The sequence below is a fragment of the Ascaphus truei genome, chromosome 3 (genome assembly GCF_040206685.1).
Source record: "Ascaphus truei isolate aAscTru1 chromosome 3, aAscTru1.hap1, whole genome shotgun sequence".
In the NCBI taxonomy this organism is placed as follows: Eukaryota; Metazoa; Chordata; class Amphibia; order Anura; family Ascaphidae; genus Ascaphus; species Ascaphus truei.
The window spans coordinates 365,493,823-365,519,732 of NC_134485.1; the positions used below are offsets into that span (position 1 = coordinate 365,493,823).

Genomic DNA, 25,910 nt, shown 5'->3' on the forward strand with positions numbered 1-25,910 from the left:
CATCCCAGAAAAATGATGATTCAGGCCCACATGGCTTCTCATCAGGTATATGAAATATGTATCAAGTGATCATTTATAAGGGAACCAAGATAGCGAGTCTGTGTTTATAGTGTGCAGTCCAGTTTTTTTTTTTTTTTTTAAATCTATGAAGAGCCCTAATTGGTCCTCTAAAAGGTTTCACAAGCTACAACATAACATTTCTCCAGGAACAAAGGATTACAAGAATGTTGAACTACAAGGTAAAATAAAGAGTGTCTATAATTTCTCTAGTGTAAATATTCTTTTAAGTACTTGAGCAGACAGTTCACACTATTGACCGGCAATATCATGGAGCTGGGCTAATATTTAAGGCCGAGCTCATGGTGGCGGTGCGGGCCACCGCACGCCCTCCTGCAGCCCCAGCGATGTGTGCACTAGGCTGCCGGAGAGTGGGGAGGCGATCGGGGGCGTGACGAAAGTGCCATGGACACGTCACGGAGCTGGTTCGCCCTCATTGGCTGAACCAGCTCACGTGACGCTGACGTCACGCGACCAGTCAGAAATCTCAAATTTACTTGTTTTAAACCAAAATGTAGCAGCGTCGAGGGACGCAGCGGCGTGGGCACTTGTGGAACTGCAATAGCAAATCAGGTAAGAGTCCCGAAAGTGCGCGCGAGTACCACCCCCACCATGAGCTCGGCCTAAAGCAGAAAAAAATAAATAAAAAATCTGTACGTCACCTTTTAAGCAAAAACATAAAACAAGTTCCTCAGTATTCACAAACTTTATTCTAATATGTAACCAAAAATCAATTAAATCAAACTTACAAGACAACTGCTTCCTCCACCAACTCCTAACTTCCACGTGGGAGTATGACGGTCCAAACTGCATGCCGCTGGGGATCGCAGCGCGTCTGGATTATTTACTTGCAGCACTTTCATGAGTTTGGTTCCTGCTTCATTGCAGAAATCTTTAACACACTGTGTACAGAATATGTAATAATGTATGCTGATGAATTCAGAAATAACCAATACACAGGCTTTAAATAAGATAACACTTTAAAAATTCTATATTAATTAGCTGGTTAACACACTACAGCCTTTAAAAAAAATGATGTTATTGTGACTACAGTAGGTAGATAGTCGTGTACATCAGTGTCCTGCTAGAGTTTTAAAGTCTAGCTGAATATAAAGAGACCCTGGGAAGAGTCTGTACTTATGCAGAGAAAGGTTAGGTTTGGCAATCCGACTGTTTTAGTTAGTAATGTTCCTAATTGCATTATGTCAACTGTGTTCTAACTGCATATGTGAGAGGATAACTTCAGGCTAACTAACGGTGATCCCAGAACACAATAAAAGGAAAATAAATAACAATATTTATTAAAGTTATAAATTAATAGGTATGCAAATACATTATTAAATAGGTTGTATGGATTACATAAATACATAAACCACACAAGTTATGGTGGGTAAAATATCCTCCACCGTACAGCATACAGCAAATAAAAATATCACCAGTGAGCACATTCACGTCTCAGACATGTCTGCAAACCTGCTTTTCTCCATTATCTCCTAGCATACAGTGCTTCCACTGCAGCCAGGGATTCTGGGAAATGACATGCAAATCAGCACACAGTGTCACCTTTCGCTTCCAATCCATCTTAACATGGACCCTTAGGCTGCGTCCATAGTGCGAGCGACGGCGCACGAACCAGATCGCTCAGGTGTCAGACGCGCGCGACTCCATGCTCTCCGTTGTGCGTGCTCCTGCACTATGGACAATGCCTTATGAGCTTATGCCTGCCATATTACACAGCTTTTCAGCACAGCCTGGGTTAAAGAATTGCATAGCCAGTAAACCTACAATAAATACATCAAATACTTCCTACAAACAGCTCAATATTTTATACCCAATCAATGTTATTCTAACTAAACTATGAATATAATAAAACCCAGTGTAGCAATTTATATTTAACTCCATCTTAAACTATGGTGTAAAACCATCCACCATACTCTGACAATTAACAACTAATATATTTTATTTTGTGAACACCAATTAAAAAAAAAACGTAACTTCCTTCTAAAAACACTTCAGGGCCCCATTGATATTAATACTGCTGTAGTTTTTTTTCTCCCTCCCCTATCCTCTTTCTAATCATCAGCTCCCCCTCACCAGCTCTCCTTCCTCATCATCATCAGCTCCCCCCATCAGCTCTCCCCCCTCATCTCCTTCATCAGATCCCCCTCACCAGCTCTCCCCAACATCATTATCAGCTCTCCCCCTCCTCCTCATCATCAGCTTCCACTCACCAGCTCTCCCCATCATCCGCTTCCCCCTCCTCATCAGCTCCCCCTCACCAGCTCTCTCCTTTCTCATCATCAGCTCTCCCTTTCCTCATCAGCTCTCCCTTTCCTCATCAGCTCCCCCCTCACCAGCTCCATCATCTGTTCCCACTCACAAGCTCTCTCTCTCTTCCCCACCTTTGGCGGGAGGAGATCATCAGAGGAGCATCCAGCAGAGGAGCTGTGGTAGCAGTTACCGGAAGTTATAAAGACTTCCGGGTCAGACTGCTAGAGGGCGCTTCTCTCCTGCCTTGCAGATTCCTCTACCGGATTCTGTTTGCCGGGGCCCGCCGCCGCATACCATCTCCCCCCGCCTATATCCCTGGGGGGGATATAATCCTAGCCCACCTTCTCAGGAGATTGCACTCTTTCAGGGACTGCAATTATTTCCTTCTCAGAAAGATCTCAGAACACTTCTGAAAATGTGACTAAAGGATATTTTATAATATTTCTTGATTTCAATTGACATATCAATTTAATCCTATCTCAATGCACTCACATGTCTTTCATACTTTACAGCTTTAAGTGTAAGGGTTCGTTTCAGGTGTAAGCAGCCCTGGTCTCTGAGAATCTCCCCAATATAGATTTCTAGGTCTTGGGAAAAGTAGGCCAGTGCCATCTTAATGCATGGGCTTAAGGCAAAGAGGTGGAGGAGCCTTGTGTTGTTTATAACTTATCTTTCTCGGTGAACACGATACTACTGCTGCATCACTGTTTTCCGCACCCGACGGCTGACTTGTTTCTACGTCCTTTGCCCACCCAACACATTTCGTAGGTCTGCCTACTTCATCAGGGGTAAGATATAAACCAGTGGTGGCCAACACGTGGCCCAGAAAGCATTTTCAGTGGCCCAACAGCAGAGGGTTGAGAAAGGGGGAGAGAAATAGGGGTGGAAGGGGCTCACAGGGCTGCAGAGACAGTTCCCAGGTGGAAACCACTGGGCCTGGAGAAAGCTGTCTGCGGGCCTGCCTGCTCCACACAGGCAGCCGTCATCCCCTCCGCTGCAGTCCTACAGCAGCAATGGGGACGACAGTGGGCCCCAAAAAATGTTGCCCATTTATTGGCCCATCTGGAAAATAAGGTTGGCCACCCCTGACCTAGACCGTTGCCTACCTCTTCTACCAGTTAGGTTGCCATTTTGGATAGAACCTACATTGATGAATTTTGGTCAATGGTTTATATGTATAATTAGGATTATAAAGCATGTTAATAGTTAAAACCAAAATAGCGGCCAATTAAGTAACTGGTATAAATAAAGAGGTTGGGAAAGGATTAGGGTATACCCCTGATGAAGTAGGCAGAACAACGAAACGTGTTGGATGGAGCAAACGACGGAAGGACAAGTCATCCGTCGGTCAAGCAAACCAGAAGTGACACAAGGGCAGTATTGTGTGAATAACAAACACAAGGCTGTGTACTCCTCCTTTGAGTGGCCTTGTACATGCAATATCTAATTTTAATCAATGTGAGTACAATAAATGTCAATTTTGAATTATCTAACCTTTGCAGAACTTCATGCGGCATGTGAGGGGAGGAGTAAGCAGCTGCCAGAGGTGCGATCTTAAACCCCCTGGCGCCCATATTGAAACCAAAAATGAAGATGTCCAGTTCCGGGCCCAGAACTAGAGAAGTACAAGCCTTACAGCTTGAGTGTTAAGTGCAGTATACATTCTAACTGTATATTACAGTCTTTTGACCTTGATATTTTTTTAATACAGATTTCAGGCAGCATTTGTACCTGGACAGACTGTTTGAGTTTCTGAATTGCCTCTTGTAGATGCCACTCTTTAGGATTTGAAGAAATAATGGACAGGTCTCCAGCATACATTGTAGGAATTCCCAATCCACAGTCTGATCTCCAGCGGAGATTACTGGCAGCAATAAATGTACATGGCTTAGTGACATCTTCAAGGGCGAGCTGCCCAAGACCTGTCCAAAACTTTACCGCCACAAGATGACATTCATCAGATAAATAAACTATTGGAGCAGCACCTGAAAACGAAAACTTTATTTTACTTGCCTTACCAATTTTCACTCAAAATTTATACCATTGTTAAATTAAAAATTATTCCCATACATTAAAGTAAGAAGCAGGAACATAGAGGTTTTATGCCGAACGGCAGATAACCATTGTTTAATGTATGACAAGAAAAGGTGGTTGCTCAAATTAATTATTCACCCTGACAAATCTTAATATATAAAATCGAATGGTTAGTGCTATCTGCGGTGAATCTGATTGGTCCGTGACTCATTGGCCAAGAGGTACGCCCCACTGTGACATCACCTCCTTCACTCTCACACACTTGCAGTCACACCACACGGCCAGAACCTCTGAGGACTCCTTGGTACACAGTCACCCCCTCACACTCACACACTCAGTGTCACACTCAACACTGTACACACACTCACACTCAACCCTGTACACACACACACACACACACAGTCACCCCTGTGTACACACACATTCACAGTCACCCCTGTGAAACAACAACCTGTACACACACACACACACACACACACACACACACACACACACACACACACACACACACACACACACACACACACACACTCTCAGCCCTGTGTACACACACACTGTCAGGCCTGTGTACACACACACACACTCTCACCCCTGTGTACACACACACACACCCCCTCCGCTCACCTCTCCCGGCGCTCCCGCTCCCCTCATCTCCATCCCCGGCGGGGGAACAGGCAGCGGACCTCGCGGCGCCTGATCTCCATCCCCGCGCAGCGGACCCCCTTCCTCCCTCGCGATGCGCCTAAGATGGCGGCGGCGCCGAGTGACAAGATGTCCCTGTGCACACGCGCGCACATTACACCCCCTCCGCTCACCTCTCCCGGCGCTCCCGCTCCCCTCATCTCCATCCCCAGCGGGGGAACAGGCAGCGGACCTCGCGGCGCCTCATCTCCATCCCCGCGCAGCGGACCCCCTTCCTCCCTCGCGATGCGCCTAAGATGGCGGCGCCGCCGAGTGAGATGTCCCTGTGCACACGCGCGCACATTACACCCCCTCCGCTCACCTCTCCCGGCGCTCCCGCTCCCCTCATCTCCATCCCCGGCGGGGGAACAGGCAGCGGACCTCGCGGCGCCTCATCTCCATCCCCGGCGGGGGAACAGGCAGCGGACCCCCTTCCTCCCTCGCGATGCGCCTAAGATGGCGGCGGCGCCGACTGAGAAGATGGCGGCGGCCGGAAGTAGTTCCCTCGCGGCGCCGAGTGACAAGATGGCGGCGGCCTGAACTACAGGTAGGTGTCGCTCTAGGTGACGTGTGTGTGTGTGTCTCACTGTGTGTCTGTGTGACAGTGTGTGTGTGTGACACTGTGTGTGTGTGTGACACTGTGTGTGTGTGACACTGTGTGTGTGTGACACTGTGTGTGTGTGTCACACTGTGTGTGTGTCTTGCCCCCCCTGCCTTTCACGCCCCCCTCGCCTTTCACACCCCCCCCGCCTTTCACGCCCCCCCCGCCTTTCTCGCCCCCCCCGCCTTTCACGACCCCCCCCGCCTTTCACGCCCCCCCCCGCCTTTCACGCCCCCCCCCGCCTTTCACGCCCCCCCCGCCTTTCACGCCCCCCCCGCCTTTCACGCCCCCCCCGCCTTTCACGCCCCCCCCCCCGCCTTTCACGCCCCCCCCTGCCTTTCACGCCCCCCCTGCCTTTCACGCCCCCCCTGCCTTTCACGCCCCCCCCCTGCCTTTCACGCCCCCCCCCTGCCTTTCACACCCCCCCCCCTGCCTTTCACGCCCCCCCCTGCCTTTCACGCCCCCCCTCACGGCCTCCGGGCAACGCCGGGTATATCAGCTAGTACAGTATATTATCTTATGAGAAAAACTGTGCGCGCTGTCCCTCTAAGATTCTCCCTTGATTTTCTGGTCTTCCCTGCTGCTCCTAATCTCCCGTGATCAGCAGGGCATACTCAGTCACATACAACACAACAATAGGAGCGCATGGAAAGACACAAAAACGAAGTTAATACACAAAATGTTTATATGTTAAAATGAAAAACATATGACACCACATAAAGGTAAAGATCCCATAAATCTAATTGCTCGTGACACCCACAGAGGTGGGGATCCTCCGAAGAAGTGTCATTTGACACGAAACGCGTAGGTGACGTCGGACTTCCGGGCTGCAGCCCAGAGACACCACGAGGACGCCGATAGGAGCTCTGTTAGTTTAAGGTCTGTGTGCTAATCACCATCTAGCTTTGGACTCTTTCCTTGTGAACATACTAAGGGAATACTAAGGACTTTCTGATTGCGGGGTTCTGTTTATCAGAACCTGACCCTCTGTGGGTGTCACGGGCAATTAGATTTATGGGATCTTTACCTTTATGTGGTGTCATATGTTTTTCCTTTTAACATAAAAAAACGAAGTTAATACACAAAATGTTTATGTCTCTTTCCATGAGCTCCTATTTTTGTGTAGTATATTATCTTAGACAGTGAACTATTGAAAGAAATGTAACAATCCAAAGCAGCCCTCCCACACAGTGCTGCTCGTCTAACCGAGACCAAAGCAAAAAGCTAATGGATGTATTTTATGAATTACAAAGAGCACTGAATGGTAGAAGTTCTGTAATACAAGGTGGACAGTGGTTATTTAAAAAAATAATTTAACCAAAATGTAAAAATATCCTCCCCTGTCCGTTCCCAGCTTTAACGATACCTGTTTTTTTGTAAGTGGATATCACCAATCCTACTACATCGACCTCTGCGTATGGTGCTCTGAAAAAAGGATCCGAGAAACTGCTGAATTGAATCACTTTTCTTGGACTGTAAATCTGTTCCAAGATGCTCTGTGAGGGCTTAAAAATAAACAATTTATAAGCAAGTGTGTGGCATACATAAAATAGAGCTTCCACTTCACAAGGTGAAATCTTTGCTGTACCTGCAGTTGCTGATAACGAGTTTTCTTTGTGGCTGTTAACTGCACACCAGCTGTTTCTGACTTGGCCTTTGACTGTGATGCTGCCAAATTATATATTTTGAAACGACTTCCCTCTTTTAGCAGGGAAAGTACATCTGGCAAAGGTCTCCATATGTTAAATATGTATGCTACAATAGGACACAAAATATTGAAGCCCTTGAAAAATACATAACTAGTTTATCGCAGACAGACAGGACATTATATATATATATATATATATATATATACATTACACACACATACACACACCTTCACGTTTTAAGTTGTGGTGACAAAGTTGAGACATTAGGGGGTCTGACGTAAACAGCATTAGGGTCTAAGAAGCCATTTTGTTTGACTACTTTAGTCCGCCATTTTGTATTATCTTTGTAAGTTTTGTATGTCATCTTTCTATGTGAACGAACGTGTGAACAAAGTCGCTCGTGTGACGAAACGCGTAGGGTTGGTGACGTCATCACGTGTGGGTGCGTGCACACGGAGTCCTGGCGTCCTTGCGATCCAGTCAGCTGAATTTCCAAGTGCTGGCAACTATTCTATGCAGGAGCAGAGGACGTGGAGGCACTGACAGGCTTAGTGATTTGGCGCCAGCTCGTGACAGGAGTTGGTGGTGGCTACGAGCTGTTCAGATGTACCCTGCCTACCTTGGACTCCCCCATCCCCGCAGATGACTACACACAGAGATTTCTCTCCCACGTATGGTTGCTTTTTTTTAATCCTGTAAGTGCATTTCCTTTGGGCTGCAGTTTTTTAATAAATGTACTCTATTTGTTTAAACAGTTACATGCTATGGAGCTTGCGCTTCTGTTTGTTTTTTGTTCTTAGATTCGTAGTGGTTGGCTATACCACTTTTATCTGAAGCTGCAAAAACGCTCCCTGGATCTTCATTTGGGACTCTTGTCTCTGGATTTTTTCAAAGAGGAACATTTATATTGGACTTATCCTTTATCACTATCACGTTATGGTTTGTTGTAATATCTAGTTAAATATCTGTTATTTTTAATTAAGTCACTTTATTAGTTATAATATATTTTATATATATTTTTTATTTATATTATCACTTATATACACCCAAGCACTACATATTTTTTGTGTTGTTTTTTGTTTATATATATATATATATATATATATATATATATATATAGATAGATAGATATAGTCTTTTCTAACAATACATAATATTATGGCATGTATAACAAGTAGCTTGGCTCACCCAGACAGAAATTGACATACAAAATTAGCCATAGCACAAGGGTGGCCAATTACAGTCCTCAAGGGCCACCAACAGGTGCGACAGTACAGGTGGCTCAATCTTTGGCTGCAGCAGTGATATCCTTAACATTTGACCTGTTGGTGGCACTTGAGGACTGGAGATGGCCATCCCTGCCATAGCACATACAGCATGTGAGGTTGTCATTTAAAAAATATATATTTTATGCATATTAACCCCTTCGGAGCCCAATAGGCAAACTGCGTAGGTCGTGAAGGGTGACACGTTAGATGCCCTTATGGTGTACGCGGTATGTCATTGTCATCAGGTTTTGCTAGTTTTCTAGGGGGCATTCTCAAATCACTACTCCACAGGAGTGCTATCTGCAATCTGAACAGAAGGTGGAGGACCCCCAACAAAGTATTTCAAAAACAAGACGTCAATTTTTCCATCTATGAATACTTGGCTTGGTTTCATATTTAGGATAGTCTTATGTCTATCCTAAGCATTTTGCAATTCCCCTATTAGATTAGTCTGCCACCCTCCGGCTTCTGAGCACAAAGTGTTCTAACACATCTCTTTGCTTATATGCTTACTGTCTGTACCTTGTTGAAACCATTGATCTGAAAGTTTCAACTATATTCCTCCCTCACCCTTCCCAAGGTGTACATGTTGAGGTCCTTTAGTCTTGTATTGTATTGTATTGTATGTCTTTATTTATATAGCGCCATTAGTGTACATAGCGCTTCACAGTAGTAATACATGTGGTAATCAAATAAATAACAGATAATATAAGTAACAGATCATGGGAATAAGTGCTTTAGACATAAAAGTAACATTTCGGAAGAGGAGTCCCTGCCCCGAGGAGCTTACAGTCTAATTGGTAGGTAGGGAGAACGTACAGAGACAGTAGGAGGGAGTTCTGGTAAGTGCGTCTGCAGGGGGCCAAGCATTATGTATCGTGTTTAGAATATCCACAGTGCTATTTGTATGCTTCTTTAAGCAGGTGTGTCTTAAGGTGGGTCTTAAAGGTGGATAGCGAGGGGGCTAGTCGGGTACTGAGGGGAAGGGCATTCCAGAGGTGTGGGGCAGTCAGTGAAAAAGGTTTAAGGCGGGAGAGGGCTTTAGATACAAAGGGGGTAGAAAGAAGACATCCTTGAGAAGAACACAAGAGTCTGGATGGTGCATACCGAGAAATTAGGGATGAGATGTAAGGAGGGGCAGAAGAGTGTAAAGCTTTAAAAGTGAGGAGAAGAATGGAGTGTGAGATGCGGGATTTGATTGGAAGCCAGGAGAGGGATTTCATGAGGGGAGATGCTGAGACAGATCTAGGAAAGAGTAAAGTGATTCTGGCAGCAGCATTTAGGATAGATTGTAGGGGAGACAGGTGAGAGGCAGGAAGGCCGGACAGCAGGAGGTTACAGTAATCAAGACGGGAGAGAATGAGGGCCTGAGTCAGAGTTTTAGCAGTCGAAAAACAGAGGAAAGGGCGTATCTTAGTTATATTGCGGAGGAAAAAGCGACAAGTTTTAGAAATGTTTTGAATGTGAGGGGCAAATGTGAGAGAGGAGTCGAATGTGACCCCTAGGCAGCGTGCTTGGGCTACTGGGTGAATGATTGTAGTTCCAACAGTAATGTGGAAGGAGGTAGTAGGGCCAGGTTTGGGAGGAAGTATGAGGAGCTCTGTTTTAGCCATGTTGAGTTTAAGGCGTCGGAGGGCCATCCAGGATGATATAGCAGAGAGACATTCAGAAACTTTGGTTTGTACAGCAGGTGTAAGGTCAGGTGTTGAAAAGTATATTTGTGTGTCGTCGGCATAGAGGTGATAATTAAACCCAAAAGATGTTATTAGGTCACCTAGAGAGAGTGTGTACAGAGAAAAGAGAAGAGGTCCCAGGACAGAGCCCTGGGGTACCCCCACAGAGAGATCAATAGAGGAGGAGGAGGTGTTAGCAGAAGAGACACTAAAAGTACGATGGGAGAGGTAGGATGAGATCCAGGATAGAGCTTTGTTCTGAATACCTAGAGTATGGAGAATGTGGAGGAGAAGAGGGTGGTCTTTCCTGATGAGTTTTTTCTATGTACACTGTGTATCATTTTAGAAGCCAATTTATGTTGCTCTGGAGATAGTCTCCAGAACTGAATTCAGTACTCTATGGGAAGTCTTACCAATACTCTATAAAGTGACATCTCTTTCTGCTGCTACTGTAATTCCTCTCCCTATACAACTTAGCATCCTGCTGGCTTTCCTCAGTACTTTGGTACATTGCTCGTCTACTTTTAAGTGAGCTGAAAAAATAACTTCCGGTCCATTTCTGCCTTCTGCTTATTTCTTTTATTATTATTCTTTTTTTTTTTTACATTTGCCCGATTTTGCCATCGCATTGCGGTCACAACTCTCTTGAACATTCAACTCAAAGCGGGCAGAAAAATCATAATTTAAATATTTTGATGTAAACACCACTACTATGCCCGTGAAATACTATTATCATTATACCTTAAAAACAATAGAGGAATATTGGATGAATGGAAATAAAAGTAGCACTGCATGCTGACCTGTATCTCTTTCCTGATCTCTGTAGTCCACTATACGCATTTTACATACTGCGGTCACATCCCTCTTTGTACAACCGTTTGGGTAATTTTCACTGGATTCAATAGCTTTCCTGAATTCAGCCTGGATCTGCGTTTGCTTGTTATCATTTAAAAGCTGCCTGTGGCAATTAAGGGTTCTTAGCTGCTCATTACATAAACAGGACTGTGAAAATGAAAAAATAAAGTACAGGTATATATCTATTCAGCATTGCACATACATACAATTCTTAACAAAATAGAGCACTTTAGTTATAGATTTACTAGTTTCATTAAACCAATTAAAATGGGAAAAGAATATCTCTGTGGCAAAATGCACTACAATTGGCCTAGTGCCAATTCAGTAACACCATTCATAACAATCCATGCTCTTTTGGATAATTCCTTATAACACATTTCATTGTGCTCTTTTTTTCTTGCAATTTCTCTATAATCACAAGGAATATACTTTGTTTTCAAACAGAAAGAGGCACTTGTCTGAAACATGGGAATTTGTGGATATACACACACACACACACACACACACACACACACACACACACACACACACACACACACACAATGAATAGACAATACCGTTCTAAATGAATAGCCGATATTAAAGCTCGGCTAACACGGTACTGATACCTCTACATATAGATATATATATAGATATACACACACACACACACACACATACACACTGAGCATAGTTTTTTTTCCCCCATGCATTAATGTGTAGCTGTATAGAGATTACTTTCACCTACCTCAAGATAGCCAGGGTCAGATTCATTCTGAATAGCTTCATAGAGCTCTGCACCATCCTGAAGAGCACGGATCTGATGCCCATTTAAAGTGTGCCGTCTAAGACCTTTTCTTTTAGTAATAGATGCTAATACAAATGAAAGCATTATCGTTATATTAAACATTGTAACATTTTAAGAATCAACCAAATCAACAACTTTTGTTATTAATGTTCCTTTTAAGTTCACACGAGACCATGTTTTTTGACACGTAGTAACTACAGACCAATGTCATTCCTGTTTTAAATCGTGTCCTACTGCTACAATGCCCTAGCATCCAACACAACGGTGCTCATCACACAAGCCGCCAATTTAACCGTCTCTCAATTAATTGGTTCTTTCTTTTTTCGCTGCAAACGTACACCTGCTTTTCAGGAAAAATGATAAATGAAATAAACACTATATTATTGATAGTTCATAAATACCGCACTCCTTGCAGCAGAACCTTAATAAAATCTGTCAGAAAATGTCTGGCATGTATTGCAATGGTAACAAGACTTTGCCCTATTGAGCAGCCACCAAACTTCAGGCATATGGAACAAGAATTCTTGACAAAGGGCTATAGTGGGCCTAAAGCACGGAGTGTCTTTGTGACAGTTTCTGTGAATTAGGACATTTTTGTATTTTGTTTTTGCATTTTTTGTATAATTTTTTTCCTTCTGTATGGTTATACTTGTTTGTATTCGGTCTTTGCTTTTTCTATGCTATTTTACCACATGCCAAAACATGCTTTATATCATTCATGAACACCCCCCTCTCCACCCCCCCCCCCCGTCTTTTGAAGTGAAATTTCTCTGCTGGCGCCTACAGTGTTTTCATGGGGAAAATGTATTGCCTCGTAACGGGCCTCTGCGCATGTGCGCCACCCGAGAGGACGGACCATGGTGGGGGTAGAGGAGCCGGGAACCCCAGGTAGGGAGAAAAAGTAGACCCTGCAACAAGCCTGTAGTAGGAAGATGGGAGGAACCGAGCCTCGGGGCTGAGAGAGAGAAGCGTCCCCCGAGATCCCGGCGGACAAGGAGTTTCACTTAAAATGCACGTGCTCGGCACACACCCCTTTTTAAATTCTATTGTGTCATAACGGTTTTCTAAATAATATTGAAAAATAAAAAACACATTTCTCAAATTGTAATAAATCAATGCAATATTAGTATGATGATTCTGTATTACTGTATTTGATGTTGGAAATATGAATTAACCAATAAAACTTCAGTTGTTTTCTCCTTTTGCTTCAATATAATGCTTTTAATATAAATGATTAACAGAATTTGATTTGGTTAAATCCAATTTTAATAATTTTGTTCCTTTGTCTTTATTTTAGGCTGTTGCAGTTTACATTTAAACAGAAATAATATACTCGTCACTATGCCTATTTTTTTATTTGTTTTAAAATAATTTTGTCTGAAGTTTATAAATAATTTGCGCTTAAAGCTGCAGACCAAGCAATATTCTACATTTGTGGTTTAAAAAGTAAATCAGTTCTGTACTATGAGAAAATACTTGTATCATTAAAAAAAAAAAAAATTCTGAAGACATTTTTTATGTATTATAACATAAAACTTTTTTTTGTTTCTATAGCAACCGTTTACAAAGTCACATCCCCTTTCTCTTCTGAAACAGGCCCTGGCACACCCATTTTGCGCCTGGCCCTCTCTCTAGCAGTGCACAAATTGTATACTGACTGCCTGGATCTTCCCCACAGAACTTTGCATCTTTGATATTGATGCACATATTAAAGGGGCAAGGGAAATATATATATGATGATGGGGAAAGGCGGGGTTGCAGACCTGCCTAAGACATGCAGATGAGCATACAGTTGTATTTGCATATTTGCTTTCCTGTGGAGGGTTTTTGTCACTTTTTTTACTCACCATAACTTAACTCAGTATTATGGTATAGCCTATCCCATAGCCTCTCATGCATACCCAGTTAAAATCAACCCCACACTGATGAGACCCATCAAGGTCGAAACAGCTGTCTGTGGGTGGTTTTCTGGGTATGCACCTTAACCCTGGCTGTGCTCAAAGCTGTGACCATGCAGCAAGCTTAAGCCTATAGGGAACCATGTTAAAAATGGTTTTTGAGGCAAAAAGTGACACACTGTGCTCATTTGCATGTCATTTCCCAGAATCCCTTGCTGCAGTGGAAGTGCTGTATGCTGGGTGATGATGGGGAAAGGCGGGGTTGCAGACCTGCCTAAGACATGCAGATGAGCATACAGTTGTATTTGCATATATATATATATATATATATATATATATATTTTTTTTTTTTTTTTTAAACGGCAGCTTGAACTGCTGCTTTAATGGTAGTGGCTAGTAAACAGAAATAGCAAACCTTCCTGATTTTCAAACTCAGCTTGAATCTTTGCAAACAAAACTTCAAGGGTTTTTTGTTGCTTTATTGAATGCTTTTCTGCCTCTATTTCTTCCACTCGATCATTACGAAAGACGTACAATCCATTTGCCATCTTTTCCATCCACTGAAAAAGGAGATAATATACATTGGAATATTTAATTGTACATTTTCTGCTTTCCTTTTAATGCGATGCCATAGCAACTGTCCATTCAATTAAATGACAAAAATCTCGTGCCACGTTTCTCTTTGTAAGCATTCCATTAAAACATCTTTTTTTTTTTTTATATAAATCTTTTTATTTTATTTGGGACATTGCAGTTAACATGTCATCGCTTTGACCATTACATTTGCATATTACATACATTACACACTTATACAACAGATATTGTAACATAATAATCCTTACATAATAGTGTGTACCCATCTCCCCCCCCATCAACCCCTGTCGGGTGTAGAGCAGCACATCAGCCACACTTGATATCTCTGTACCTCTTTAATATACGCCAGTGCAGTACCGCAATGTCTACTACCAGCTCATTACACTCCCTCAATCTCCCCTTCTCTCCGTTACTGGAGCAATCTCACCCGTGACCTCCGACGTCAACGCGATGACGTCATCCCGTCGTACGTTTTGCGCTCGGGGGCTGGCGCTTTCTCAAGGCGTATATTATTCAAGTGTTTTTGATACCACTCACAATACACTTAGGCGCACTATGAATACTGTGAGCTAATATTGTAGAGAGAAATTATACTACCATGTTGGTGATGACACTCTGACTACGAACACATTGTCCGTTATTGCGCTGTGTATATATTGCGGTTCTACACAAGTTATACGGTTACACCCTTTATTCACTCGGAGTAGACACAGAATATAATATTAGTATTCATCCTATATCTGTGTATACTTATATCTACTCCCACCTTATTCCCCTCTCCGACTCTGAGCTTACCAGGAGAGTTCACTTCATGAACTATATATGACACCAATATAGCATTTAGTCTCCTGCTATCACCCACACCTTGTGTTTTAATGGTTTTTATGTGTATTGATTATGCGTCGTTATGTTACACTAATTAGAATAAATTCTTTATTGTTTTGCCTATTAGACTTTTATTGGTAATTGTTTATCCATAGAACTTGGTGCGATTACATTTAATTTCCCCTACAGCTTTTGCAAACACATATCAGGGAGCATTATACTCCTATTAACACGTTATTAGCCTGTCTGTGCAGTGTTAAAAGGGATCTGTGGGAGACTGCTCTTGTCTTCTTGTATACTTGCTAAGCCAGTACCATCCCTTTGCACTGGCTACTATCTTTGAATTGCTATATGGTGAGTGGTCCACTATCAGTTGTATCTACTAAGAAGAATGGCCACCTCCGCTTTTCTGTTTACTGCTGGTGAGAATATGCACTGACACCCAGTCCCTCTGGAGTTTTGTGGATTCTTTGATATCTAAGTGAGTTTCCTGGAGCAGGGTTATGTCTATTATCTTTTTTTTTTTTAAATAGCGAAGTATCTTTCTGCGTTTGATTGGATTATTTAAACCTTTTAAATTCCAAGAGGCTATTTTTACTTGCATTGTGTTGCATTGGTTTCGATTTTGTAGTGCTTTTTTACCATATTTTTCCAAGTCTTCACCCGACCCCTCCCCCACCTCCTCTGGCCAGTGCGGCCTTGGTTTTGAGCATTGGGACTTATCAACATATTCTGGAAACACAGAGTCACCTTAACATCTAGAAAATAAACTGTAACAGTGATATAAAACAGAACATAACTTATTCAACTTTTTAATTTAATAGAACTGGTCTTTTTTCCAGAGGAGCGTGGCACGCCACCTGCGTTTTGGAATGTTTTCAGTTTTCTCCACTGCGCTCCTCTGGAGAATTAATTGCCCTTGTTAGTAATTTTCCCAGTCTATCTGCCTAGTTGGAGTGTTTTACTCTTCTACGGGTTTCATTATGCCCCTGTCCTTACATATGTATTGTTTGTGGAGCTGTAGTATTGTTATGCCCCTAACCTCCCTTGGGGTCTATGTAAGGTTTCTGGAGCCTTCTTTTCTACTAAGTTTGGGTTCCGTGTCGCTTCAGCACAACCCGACCTACCGGTCGCCCCCTTTCCCCCACCGAACAAAAGTCAAGGGCGCATGTGGTAAATCTAGCCCCTCGTCGCTGTCCCTCCAGTTGTTCAAGGCCCGGCGGCGTCTCCCCTCCCTCCCGGATCCCCAGTCCCCCGTCCGCATCCCCAATGCAGCTCCCTATCAGCCTGTAGGCCTTAGCCAGAGGGACCGGCCGACAGAGAGGTCAGGGACCCGGCGAGCGGGTACGCAGGCATATAGGAAGACGGGCAATTAGACGGGTCTCTGGCCGGCGGGTCCGTGCACCTCTGAGGGGGAGAAGAGGGGGAAGGGGGAACACAGAAGGACCCCGTGCTGGGGTATTCCCGTGGCTCCACAGAGGGTGTCTAGGCCTATAAATACTTGCACTTATAGTCTCAGTATCTGGGAGTCTCTGCCGTCCTCGCCGACTACCATCAGGTCCCTGGTGGTATGGTGCTGGCTAGTATCATCTCTGCACGGCTTCAGCTTGTTCCGGCCCCTCTGGCACATTTCCTACGAATGCCTCAGCCTTTTCATGAGAAGTGAAGAATTTCGTTCCCCCTTCTGTGAAGATCTTTAGTGTTGCGGGATATGTTAAAGCGAATTTTCTTTTTTGGTTGAAAAGGGTGGTGCATACACTTCAAAATTCTCTTTTCTTCTGTGAGACTCCGGCTGAAAAGTCTGGAAAAATCATAAGCCTCTTTCCATCCATTTGTAGTTGTTGAATGCTCTGATGATATTTGTTTTGTCATTGAAATTCAGATACCTGGCAATGATGGGCCTGGGCTTGGAGTTCTGAACCTCTCTAGTTTGTCCCAGTCTATGAGCCCTTTCCACTCTGATGTATTATTCTTTCTTGGTCAGTCCTAACTTGTCAGGCAGCCATTTTTGACAAAGGTTCATCAGCTCGCGTTGCTTAATAGATTCCGGGACTCCAATGATGCGGATGTTATTTCTGCGCGATCTATTTTGTAAATCAACAATTTTCTCCTCTAAAATCTTTTGTTTTGCAGATCATCTACCATTTTGGTTAGGGAGTTCAGGCTATTCTCCACTGCGCTCACTCTCGCTCTGTTCTCAGCCTCTCCCACCTTATTTGCATGTAAGGTAAGGTCTCCTCTGAGCTCTTTAATTGCTAGCTGTATATAGTCTGAATTGATTTCCAGTTTAGGCATCAATTCCTTTGCTACAGCCTTGGCTATAGATTCGTAATTCAAGCCTTGTTGTGAGAATGGAGGGTTGGAGGAGTCATTCTCTTCCTCTCGCGGGTCGGATCCCCTTCCCTTGTGGCCGTCGGCCATTTTGTGGTTCTCCTTTCTCCTCTCCCCCTTCTCAGACCGCTGCTGTTTTGGGGCCATATTTCCACTTTTAGCCCGATATTTCTCCATAGACTGGAGCTTGTGACTTCTCCTCTATGGCATTGATATTTGTGGGCAATTTTTTGCAGTTATTTAGCCGATATTTCAAACTCTACCTCCAGAGCCAGCGGAGCTACTTGTGAGCATGACTTACTGCCCTGGCGCCATACCGGGAGTCTTAAAACATCTTTAAGTCAAAACCATTTGTAAATATCACTGGTTTAGGGAGACCATGACACCGCCTGATTCATAACACATCGGTCACCCCTCTAGGAATCCCCTGTTCCTGCAGACATTGCATATCAAACTTTTCCAATGCTAGCAAGACAATTATTCAGTGCAAAGGATACCAGATTAAGTATTTCTAACATCTATGGTTTCCAAATATCAACAAGTAGCCAGTCTGGATTTTTTAGTGGTATTTTGTACAGAAACATCTGAAAGGTGCAGTCCCACTAAGAATCATGTATTGTACTTAAAAGTACTCCTAAATAGAACTTTTGAATAGGCTACAATACATCTAATAACTAAATGCTTTCATAGTTAAGCCATTTTCTTTTTTCATTATAGTAAATTAGTTAGTCATCATCCTGGCTGCTGAGTTAACTATTAATCCTGACATTAAGAGATGTGTAACAAGGATGTTGCTGTTAATGATGATCTTGCTGTCTTCCACAACATACTTTCTGTTTCCAACTCCAGGGAGTGTACACAGTTAGCAGAACGCTCTCTAAAACTGGAGGCAACTACAGTAACGATGGTCATATACCAGAAGACCATCAGGTTCAGATTCCATTCAGGTTCCATTATTTCATTTATAACTGGAGAAATGTGATTTCTGCATTCAATTTGCATCTTATTGTTGACCAAAAACAAGGAAAGCATCATGGCTGACCAATCATACACCAAACTAGTTACAGGACAATACTGCAGGGCCCCTGGTATACGGCGGGTTCCGTTCCAGAGGCCCGCCGTATAGTGAAAATCGCCGGAATGCGGATCTGTTTCACTTCTGCACATGCACAAACCGGCACACCCGCCCGTTCTGCGCATGTGCGACTGGAAATCCAAGATGGCGACCCCATTCTCGGTGCCGTCATATAAGCGGAACGCCGGATAACGGAGCACCGAGAAGCGGGGCCCTGCTGTACTCAAATGACATTTTGGAACCGATTTGGCATTCTACAACAGTTAAGCACATAAGTAATTTTAACTACAGTTTTATAAGGCTTCTGATTAGATCTAGTTTTCGGTTATACTGGCACAGGTAAAGGTCCTTGAAGTCTAACAGAGATCAGCAGAACTACTATAATAATAATTAATGTTATATCAAGGGATATAACACACAGGTAATTTTTAGTTAGTCATATCCCTACAGAACAGTGCCACAATTCCAAGATCACACTGGCCAATGTTGAAATATGTAGATGTAAGAATAGATATGTATGCATATCTTTATTTATATAGCCATCCATTTACATAAGCACTTCATACATAAAAGTAGCCATTACGAAAAGAAGTGTATACAAATATATGCTAGATGTCAGAAAAAAAAACAATAGTTACTCTTTTTATAACAATCTGAAAAAATATTGATACTCTATCATATACTCTGAATACATTTCAATTAAACATTTAGTACAATCAGCACAATGAGACATACCTGCATAGGGTAAATTCTTTGAATGACTACATCAACACACCCCACAGTGCCACCCTCACTAAACAGTGAGGACAAACGGAGACAAAAAGGCCTGGGATCTTGAAAATATCCAAGCTTGGTGTACCAACATGCAGGGCGAGTACTGTTTGCAGCAATCTAAAAGGAAAGGGAAAATTAGCTCACCGTCATTTGTTTTTGTTCCACAGACTCCATGGCTTCCACTATGATATGGGATAGACACACATTCTACTCATTGGTAGGGACAGCTGAATTTTAAATTCAGAGGGAGAGTATATCTAGATTCATGCCTCCCCCCACCTTCAGTCATATTGTAACTAACAAAGAAATTAAAGAAATATACTAGTATTGGATCACTGTTTATTTTATTGCTTGCTGGCATCTGGTAATATGTTTTTTCTGGTGCACAAAGGCAATCCATTTGAGGGGGCATTCATCCACCTCTTTGCGCCCTCTCTTTTCTCCCCCCCCCCTTTTTTTCGCCTTCCCCACCCTTTTATCCTTCTCCCATTTGCTTTCCCCAGTGTCATCCACTCCTACCTACCAGTTTTATGTATTATTTATTTATTCTCGTTTTAAATGTTACCCAGGGATCCCCATAACAAAACTCAAGGGGGTACTGATGAATCTCCCCTGCTAATCAATACTCCCAAGTGACCCCCTTGACCCAAAAAATAGCCCTCAGCCCCCCAAAACTTATCCTCCTCCCAAGCCCCTCAATTCTGCCATCTCTTGCCTGACCTTCATCCCTCCGTTTAGCTGGAACCACCTCCTCCCGTGCCAGAACACACACACACACACACACACACACACACACACACACACACACACACACACACACACACACACACACACACACACACACACACACACACACACACACACACACTCTCACACTCTCACACTCACTCTCTCATTCTCGCCATTGTGTCTTTCTCTCTCACCTTCCCCCAGTGTCTCTCTCTCACCTTCCCCCAGTGTCTCTTCCCCTCCCCCCAATGTCTCCCACCTCTCCATGTCTCTCACTCCCCCCCCAATATGTTTACCACCTCTCCATTTCTCTCTCCCCCCAATATGTCTCCCACCTCCCCATGTCTCTTTCTCCCACCTCTCCATGTCTCTGTCACACGCTGCATGAGCTATGCAGCACAGCGCCACCTAATGGCTGCAGGAGAAATTGCAGCTACAGAACTGCATTTGTCTCTGCTTCTCTCGCAAAATCGCCCGCCACCTGAGCCCCCCCTAAACAATCTTGCGCCCCCCTGTTTTAGATGATTAAATAGACTACCAACATATATCGCAAACCTACTAATCTTAACACCTATCTTCATGGTACAAGCTTTCATCCACTTGTCTTCAAAAAAAGAAAAACTTACTCACAATTCTTCAGAGTGATCTGAATTGTAAATGACAAATCATTAAAAGAGGAGGAGCTGATCATGCTTAAGAATAGATTTTTGGAGAGCAATAACAAAAATGAATATCTTGATATATCTTTAAGGCCAGAAAACTGTATTGTACTGTACTCCAATTACCAAAACCAACGCCCAATATTGAGCAGTCTGATAGATTGATGTCTGTTCAACGCTTCAATCACTTAAGTGATGTTACACAAAAGCGGTCCACAAATACTGGGATTTAATTTTAACCAGTCACTTAGCACAGCTCAAAATCATCATTGCCTTTAAGTGCAATCAAAATGTAGAGGACATTTAGATCTACAGTAGGCAGAGGACTCAAAATACATCTCCAATACTACACATACACAGAGATAATGCTTCATGAGTAATAGCTGTAAAATCTCTAATTTACTTTAACATCCAGATAAAATCAGGGATAGAATTACTTGCGTAACCAAAAACTGAATTTAGTCCCTGAAATGTCTTTGTGGACTAATGTATTCGGGCAAAACTTCCAGAAAGTTAAAACATTAATTGAACCATTTCCGCAAATAAACACGAAATGATGCCCATACAAATGGTACAGCAAATATAAATATTTGGAACTAGGGAATCCTCTGGTGGTTTAAAAAAAAGACAGATAAACCAGCGCATTACTTGTGACTTAGCACTTGGCTGGCACCAAAGAGGGAAACAAGTGAGCCAGGACATGAACTTACCCTCAAGCATAAAAACTGCCACTCAGGTGTATGCCTAATTGGTGTCACAACAACTGGGTGCTTCAACCACACAAGAGGACCGAGATATGGCTTCCTGCCTCTAACCTGGAAACCTATAGAGGGAGCAACTGACCTGCTTTTCGCTTAAATAGCATTTACAGTGAGGTGGACTGAGTAACACTGACAAAATCTGATCTGAGTACTGTACTCTCCCTCTGAATATCCAGCTATTTTAACCAATGAGCGAAATTGGTGTTTCCCCATAGTGCAGGGGTGGTCAACTCCAGTTCTCAAGGGTCACAAACAGGTCACTTTATAAGGCTATCCCTGCTTCAGCACAGGTGGCTCAATCAAAGACATTTTAATATCGCAGGAACCAAGAGTGCAGTTCAGCACCTCCATCGGCTACAATGTTAAAAACAAAAACTGGGACACAGGGAATTGCTGGCACTTTAAAGAACAGTACAAACTATTTGTTATATACAGAAGAAGAGTTGCAGAGCCCAGCAGCAGGGAAAAAAGTTGGAGTACAGCACAAACTCTGACGCGTATTGGGCGTAACCAACTCTCTGACAAAGGGCAGGTTACGCCTGAAACGCTTCAGAGTCGCTCCATACACCTACCTATTTTTGATGCCTCCCATGTCACCCTTTTAATAAATTGTTTTTAGTCTACCTTGGATGTGCTGTACTCCAAATGTTTCCACTGCTGCTTTGCTCTGCAACTCTTCTACTGGAGATCACACTGCTGCCATTCCTTTAAGCTGGAGGCATGCTCTGGAGCCAAGTAACTCTACAATCAGTGAGTACAATTCACCCTTTAGAGTTTATTCCTTATGCTAGTCAATGTGGTCCTATACCTTCAAAATACTCTAAGTAGTACCTCTTATTAGTGTGGTGGTGAACAGGTTAGAGAGAGCTTTACAGGCGTTACCTTCCTTTATTCACAATATAAATCCCACTTTGAGGAAATAGCCCTTTATGTGGCATCTACTAAAAGTTTGAGTGAATGGATCATCGATCAAGTCTGCATAAAGAAATCATTTTACCTCCAATCAACATATCAAGTTTCCCCTGGTATTGGATAGTTTGTGTTTGGCATCTATATTTGTTACTTTCAAAAGGTTACCTTTAACATAAGAGATTCGGGAGCTTCGAGGGGCGTGCAAGCATCGTCTGAGCCAATAAGTTCTGCTCCATGAACGATTATCTTCTGACCAATATAAAGGCGTCCTCTGCGTAACAGTGCTGCGAGTGCCGGATCTAGCACAGTCTTGATACCATACCAACCATCTGTCACCTCAATGACGGTAGAATCTTGCTTTGAATCACCAGATTCGCTTTTATTATTACATGGATTTGATAAGCCAGTGCCCAATGAAATTATTTTAGAAACACAGAGTACAAGTGTTTTAGCTGGAGAATCATCCTTCTCCATTATTTTTTTTATAGCCGATCGTTGACTTTGATCAATTTCCACGTTATATCTGAAAATGAAGCAATGGGCGCCAAAGTCAGTACAACTGCCTAAAAAAGATCAGGTTTTTAATTTTACCAGGTAAGATGCATGAATTAAATGGACATCTCTTTATAAGTATACTTCAGTACAATAGCACATGCAAAGAAATTTGCAGTCCAAAATAAGCTAAGTTTTATGTGTTATAGAAAATAATATTAAAAGGGAAAAAAACAGTATTGAATTGCAATTTATAAAGGAGAAAGCCATTGGTTGCAACCCCCAAATGTCCCTACATCAGTGAAAATATTGTTCCATTTGTGCCTGGAATCAAGTGTATATATTATAAATAACCTACTTTTTATTGAGTAATGAAGCATACAAGCTTGTGGTCGCTGGCGAGATGTGTGCAGGGATAGGCAACTATCTCTGCAGCTGGGACAAATTGTCGGGTGAGCCCTTTGGAGAGAGGCGATCATCGCGTCGCCGGCTATTCACCCAATTTGGGAATTTTGCTATCACAGGTAATCGAGGCTTTTTGAATACCGTGATAGTAACGCTCAAAAAAAATGGCGAGGTAGCCGGCACAGCCTTTTTTTTTTTTAAATGAAGCTTTATAGAACAGGCCCCTTTATCTTTTAAGTAATGCAATTAATTTTTTTAGGAAGATGTCCAGTTGTAAGCTTAGTAACATATTTCTAATATTTTAGTTGCATCAATTCCTGCAAGACGAGTATATTTAAGTTATATTTACTTATTTTTGCGTTTTGTGCATAGGAGCAAGCAATTCGAAAATGAACCTAACGCCAGTCTAAAACTCCTAAGCCAATAAAATGTATCAGTGGAATGAATATACGGTATGTTATGTTATCAGTGCCTTTATTTACATTTGGAGATGCTGATTGGCTTGCTAGCTAGTGTTAAAAAGCAGTAAGGGAACAATGTCCTAAAAATACCACAGCATGGAGTTAAAAGTTATTATTTTCTTCAGCGAGAACTAAACAATATACAAGAACAAATCAAAGAAAGCGCAGTACACAATCCTATAGCAAGCATATCACTCACATATAAGTAGTAATTCAAATATCAAACGGTACACATGACTTTGTCAAATAAAGGTAGCTCTTTTTCAATACCAAAAGAACATACCACACAGCAAATGGATAAAGTAGAGGCAGTCGGCACTCCTAAGGTAAATAGTGAAGTATTGTAAAGGTGCAGGGAACCCAAAGGGACCCCAAAATCCCTCAATATGTATAGACACAAAGGAGTAGGGAACCCGCACTCAAAGACAAAGTATGGATATAATAGATAAGGCGTTTATTTGTACCATTAGGATATGTTTCTCCATTAATAAATGATGATTATACTTTCAGTGAACTGTGTGTGACCAGTTTAACGGTTTTTAAACACGGACATGACGAACAATAGTACTTGGGACCAAGGCTAAATTTGGGACCACGACTGAGCTTCAGATCAGAACCAACGGTAATACCATCCTAGCCACTGTTACTAGTTTTAAATAATTGGGCATATGGTTTTGACTCCCATTTAACATTTGGGATGCACATTGATACCCTGACATCCAAAACGTATGCCAAACTTGGTGTACTTTATAGGAACAAATCCTCCCTAAGTCTGCTGGTCTTGCACAACAGATGCTAATGCCAATTATAGACTATGGGGACATGGTATACGGCTCGGCACCCCAATCCCAACTAAGCAAACTTGATACCCTTTACAATTCAATATGCCATTTTGTTCTCCAATGCAATAAAAACCCACATTTCTGTGAAATGCTCAAACAACTAGATTGGTTATCACTTGAGTCTAGATGCAAAGTTCATCTTTCCGGTCTTGCCTTCAAATACTTTTTGGGCAAGCAACCAGCCATCTGAACAAGCTCCTCACCCCTACCATATGCAGCACTTATCATCTGAGATCTGACTCCAAAAGACTGTTCATGGTCCTAAGGTTCAGCAAAGTATCCGGACGCACCTCCTCTTACCATGCACCCCAAAACTGGAACAATCTACCGGAGACTCTCACAGCCACCACCAGTCTAAGTTCTTTCAAAACTAAAGCTTTTTCACATTTTAATCTGGTCTGTATCTGTTACATACGCCTATAATATATATTATCTCTAACTGTGCATGCAATGTCTTTTATATAATGTATACCCTGTTCACTTATGTAACTATATTTGTAACCATGTATTATTTGTCATCATAACTCTATGCCCAGGACATACTTGAAAACAAGCGGTAACTCTCAATGTATTACTTCCTGGTAAAACATTTTATAAAAAAAATAAAATATAACACACACACACACACACGGTTGAAAGGCAGGGTTTCAGAACTGTCTAAGACATGTGAATGTGCTCACAAGTGATATTCTTTATTGGAGATAGATATATACATATTTTTTTTTTTAACTATGACTTCTTTTTCTTCAATTATGATTTTTCTGAGATATGATTGATATTGATATGATTATGCTTGGACTTGATGATATCAATGTACTGTTGCATGGTTACCCCCTATTTTGTTCTATTGGAGTTAGTTTTATCTGTTTAAACTGTAGTTGTATATATTTATGTGGTATATATTTTGGAGAAGACACATTTATTATTATTTATGTTATCTATACACTTTATGATGGTTAAATGATGAATTTGTATCTATCTTGTGCCTGTTTATAGATGGATACTATATACATTAGTTGCCTCTCGTGTGCTCTGCACGCTGGCTCATGCCTTGATTGTTGCCGGGGGACTGGGTTGTCTCACTGTGCTCAGGTGCTTCTTTAGCAGCTGGACACGGCGTGCACTTCCGGTGTGATGACGTCACTCTGGGAGGATCCAGTGATTGGAATGGTGGGGGTATATAAACTACACTACTGCTCAATTGTTTGTCACACTAACCTGATGAAAGGCCGTGCATGGGCCTGAAACGTCGCTTGCTGTGTGGTATGTTCCTTTA

At 42.5% G+C, this 25,910-nt stretch overlaps 1 protein-coding gene across 1 annotated transcript in view; it reads right to left on the minus strand.

Annotated features, from left to right (window-relative positions):
* BRCA2 (BRCA2 DNA repair associated) overlaps window positions 1-25,910 on the minus strand; it is a 77,633-nt gene that overhangs the window by 1,827 nt on the left and 49,896 nt on the right. The window contains exons 18-26 of the mRNA XM_075592141.1: window positions 22,600-22,957; window positions 19,335-19,490; window positions 14,190-14,334; window positions 11,817-11,941; window positions 11,035-11,236; window positions 7,233-7,399; window positions 7,011-7,149; window positions 4,060-4,313; window positions 807-959 (exon numbers count right to left, since the gene is read on the minus strand). Coding sequence (XP_075448256.1) covers window positions 807-959; window positions 4,060-4,313; window positions 7,011-7,149; window positions 7,233-7,399; window positions 11,035-11,236; window positions 11,817-11,941; window positions 14,190-14,334; window positions 19,335-19,490; window positions 22,600-22,957 — 1,699 coding nt within the window. The remainder of the gene's footprint in view (window positions 1-806; window positions 960-4,059; window positions 4,314-7,010; window positions 7,150-7,232; window positions 7,400-11,034; window positions 11,237-11,816; window positions 11,942-14,189; window positions 14,335-19,334; window positions 19,491-22,599; window positions 22,958-25,910) is intronic.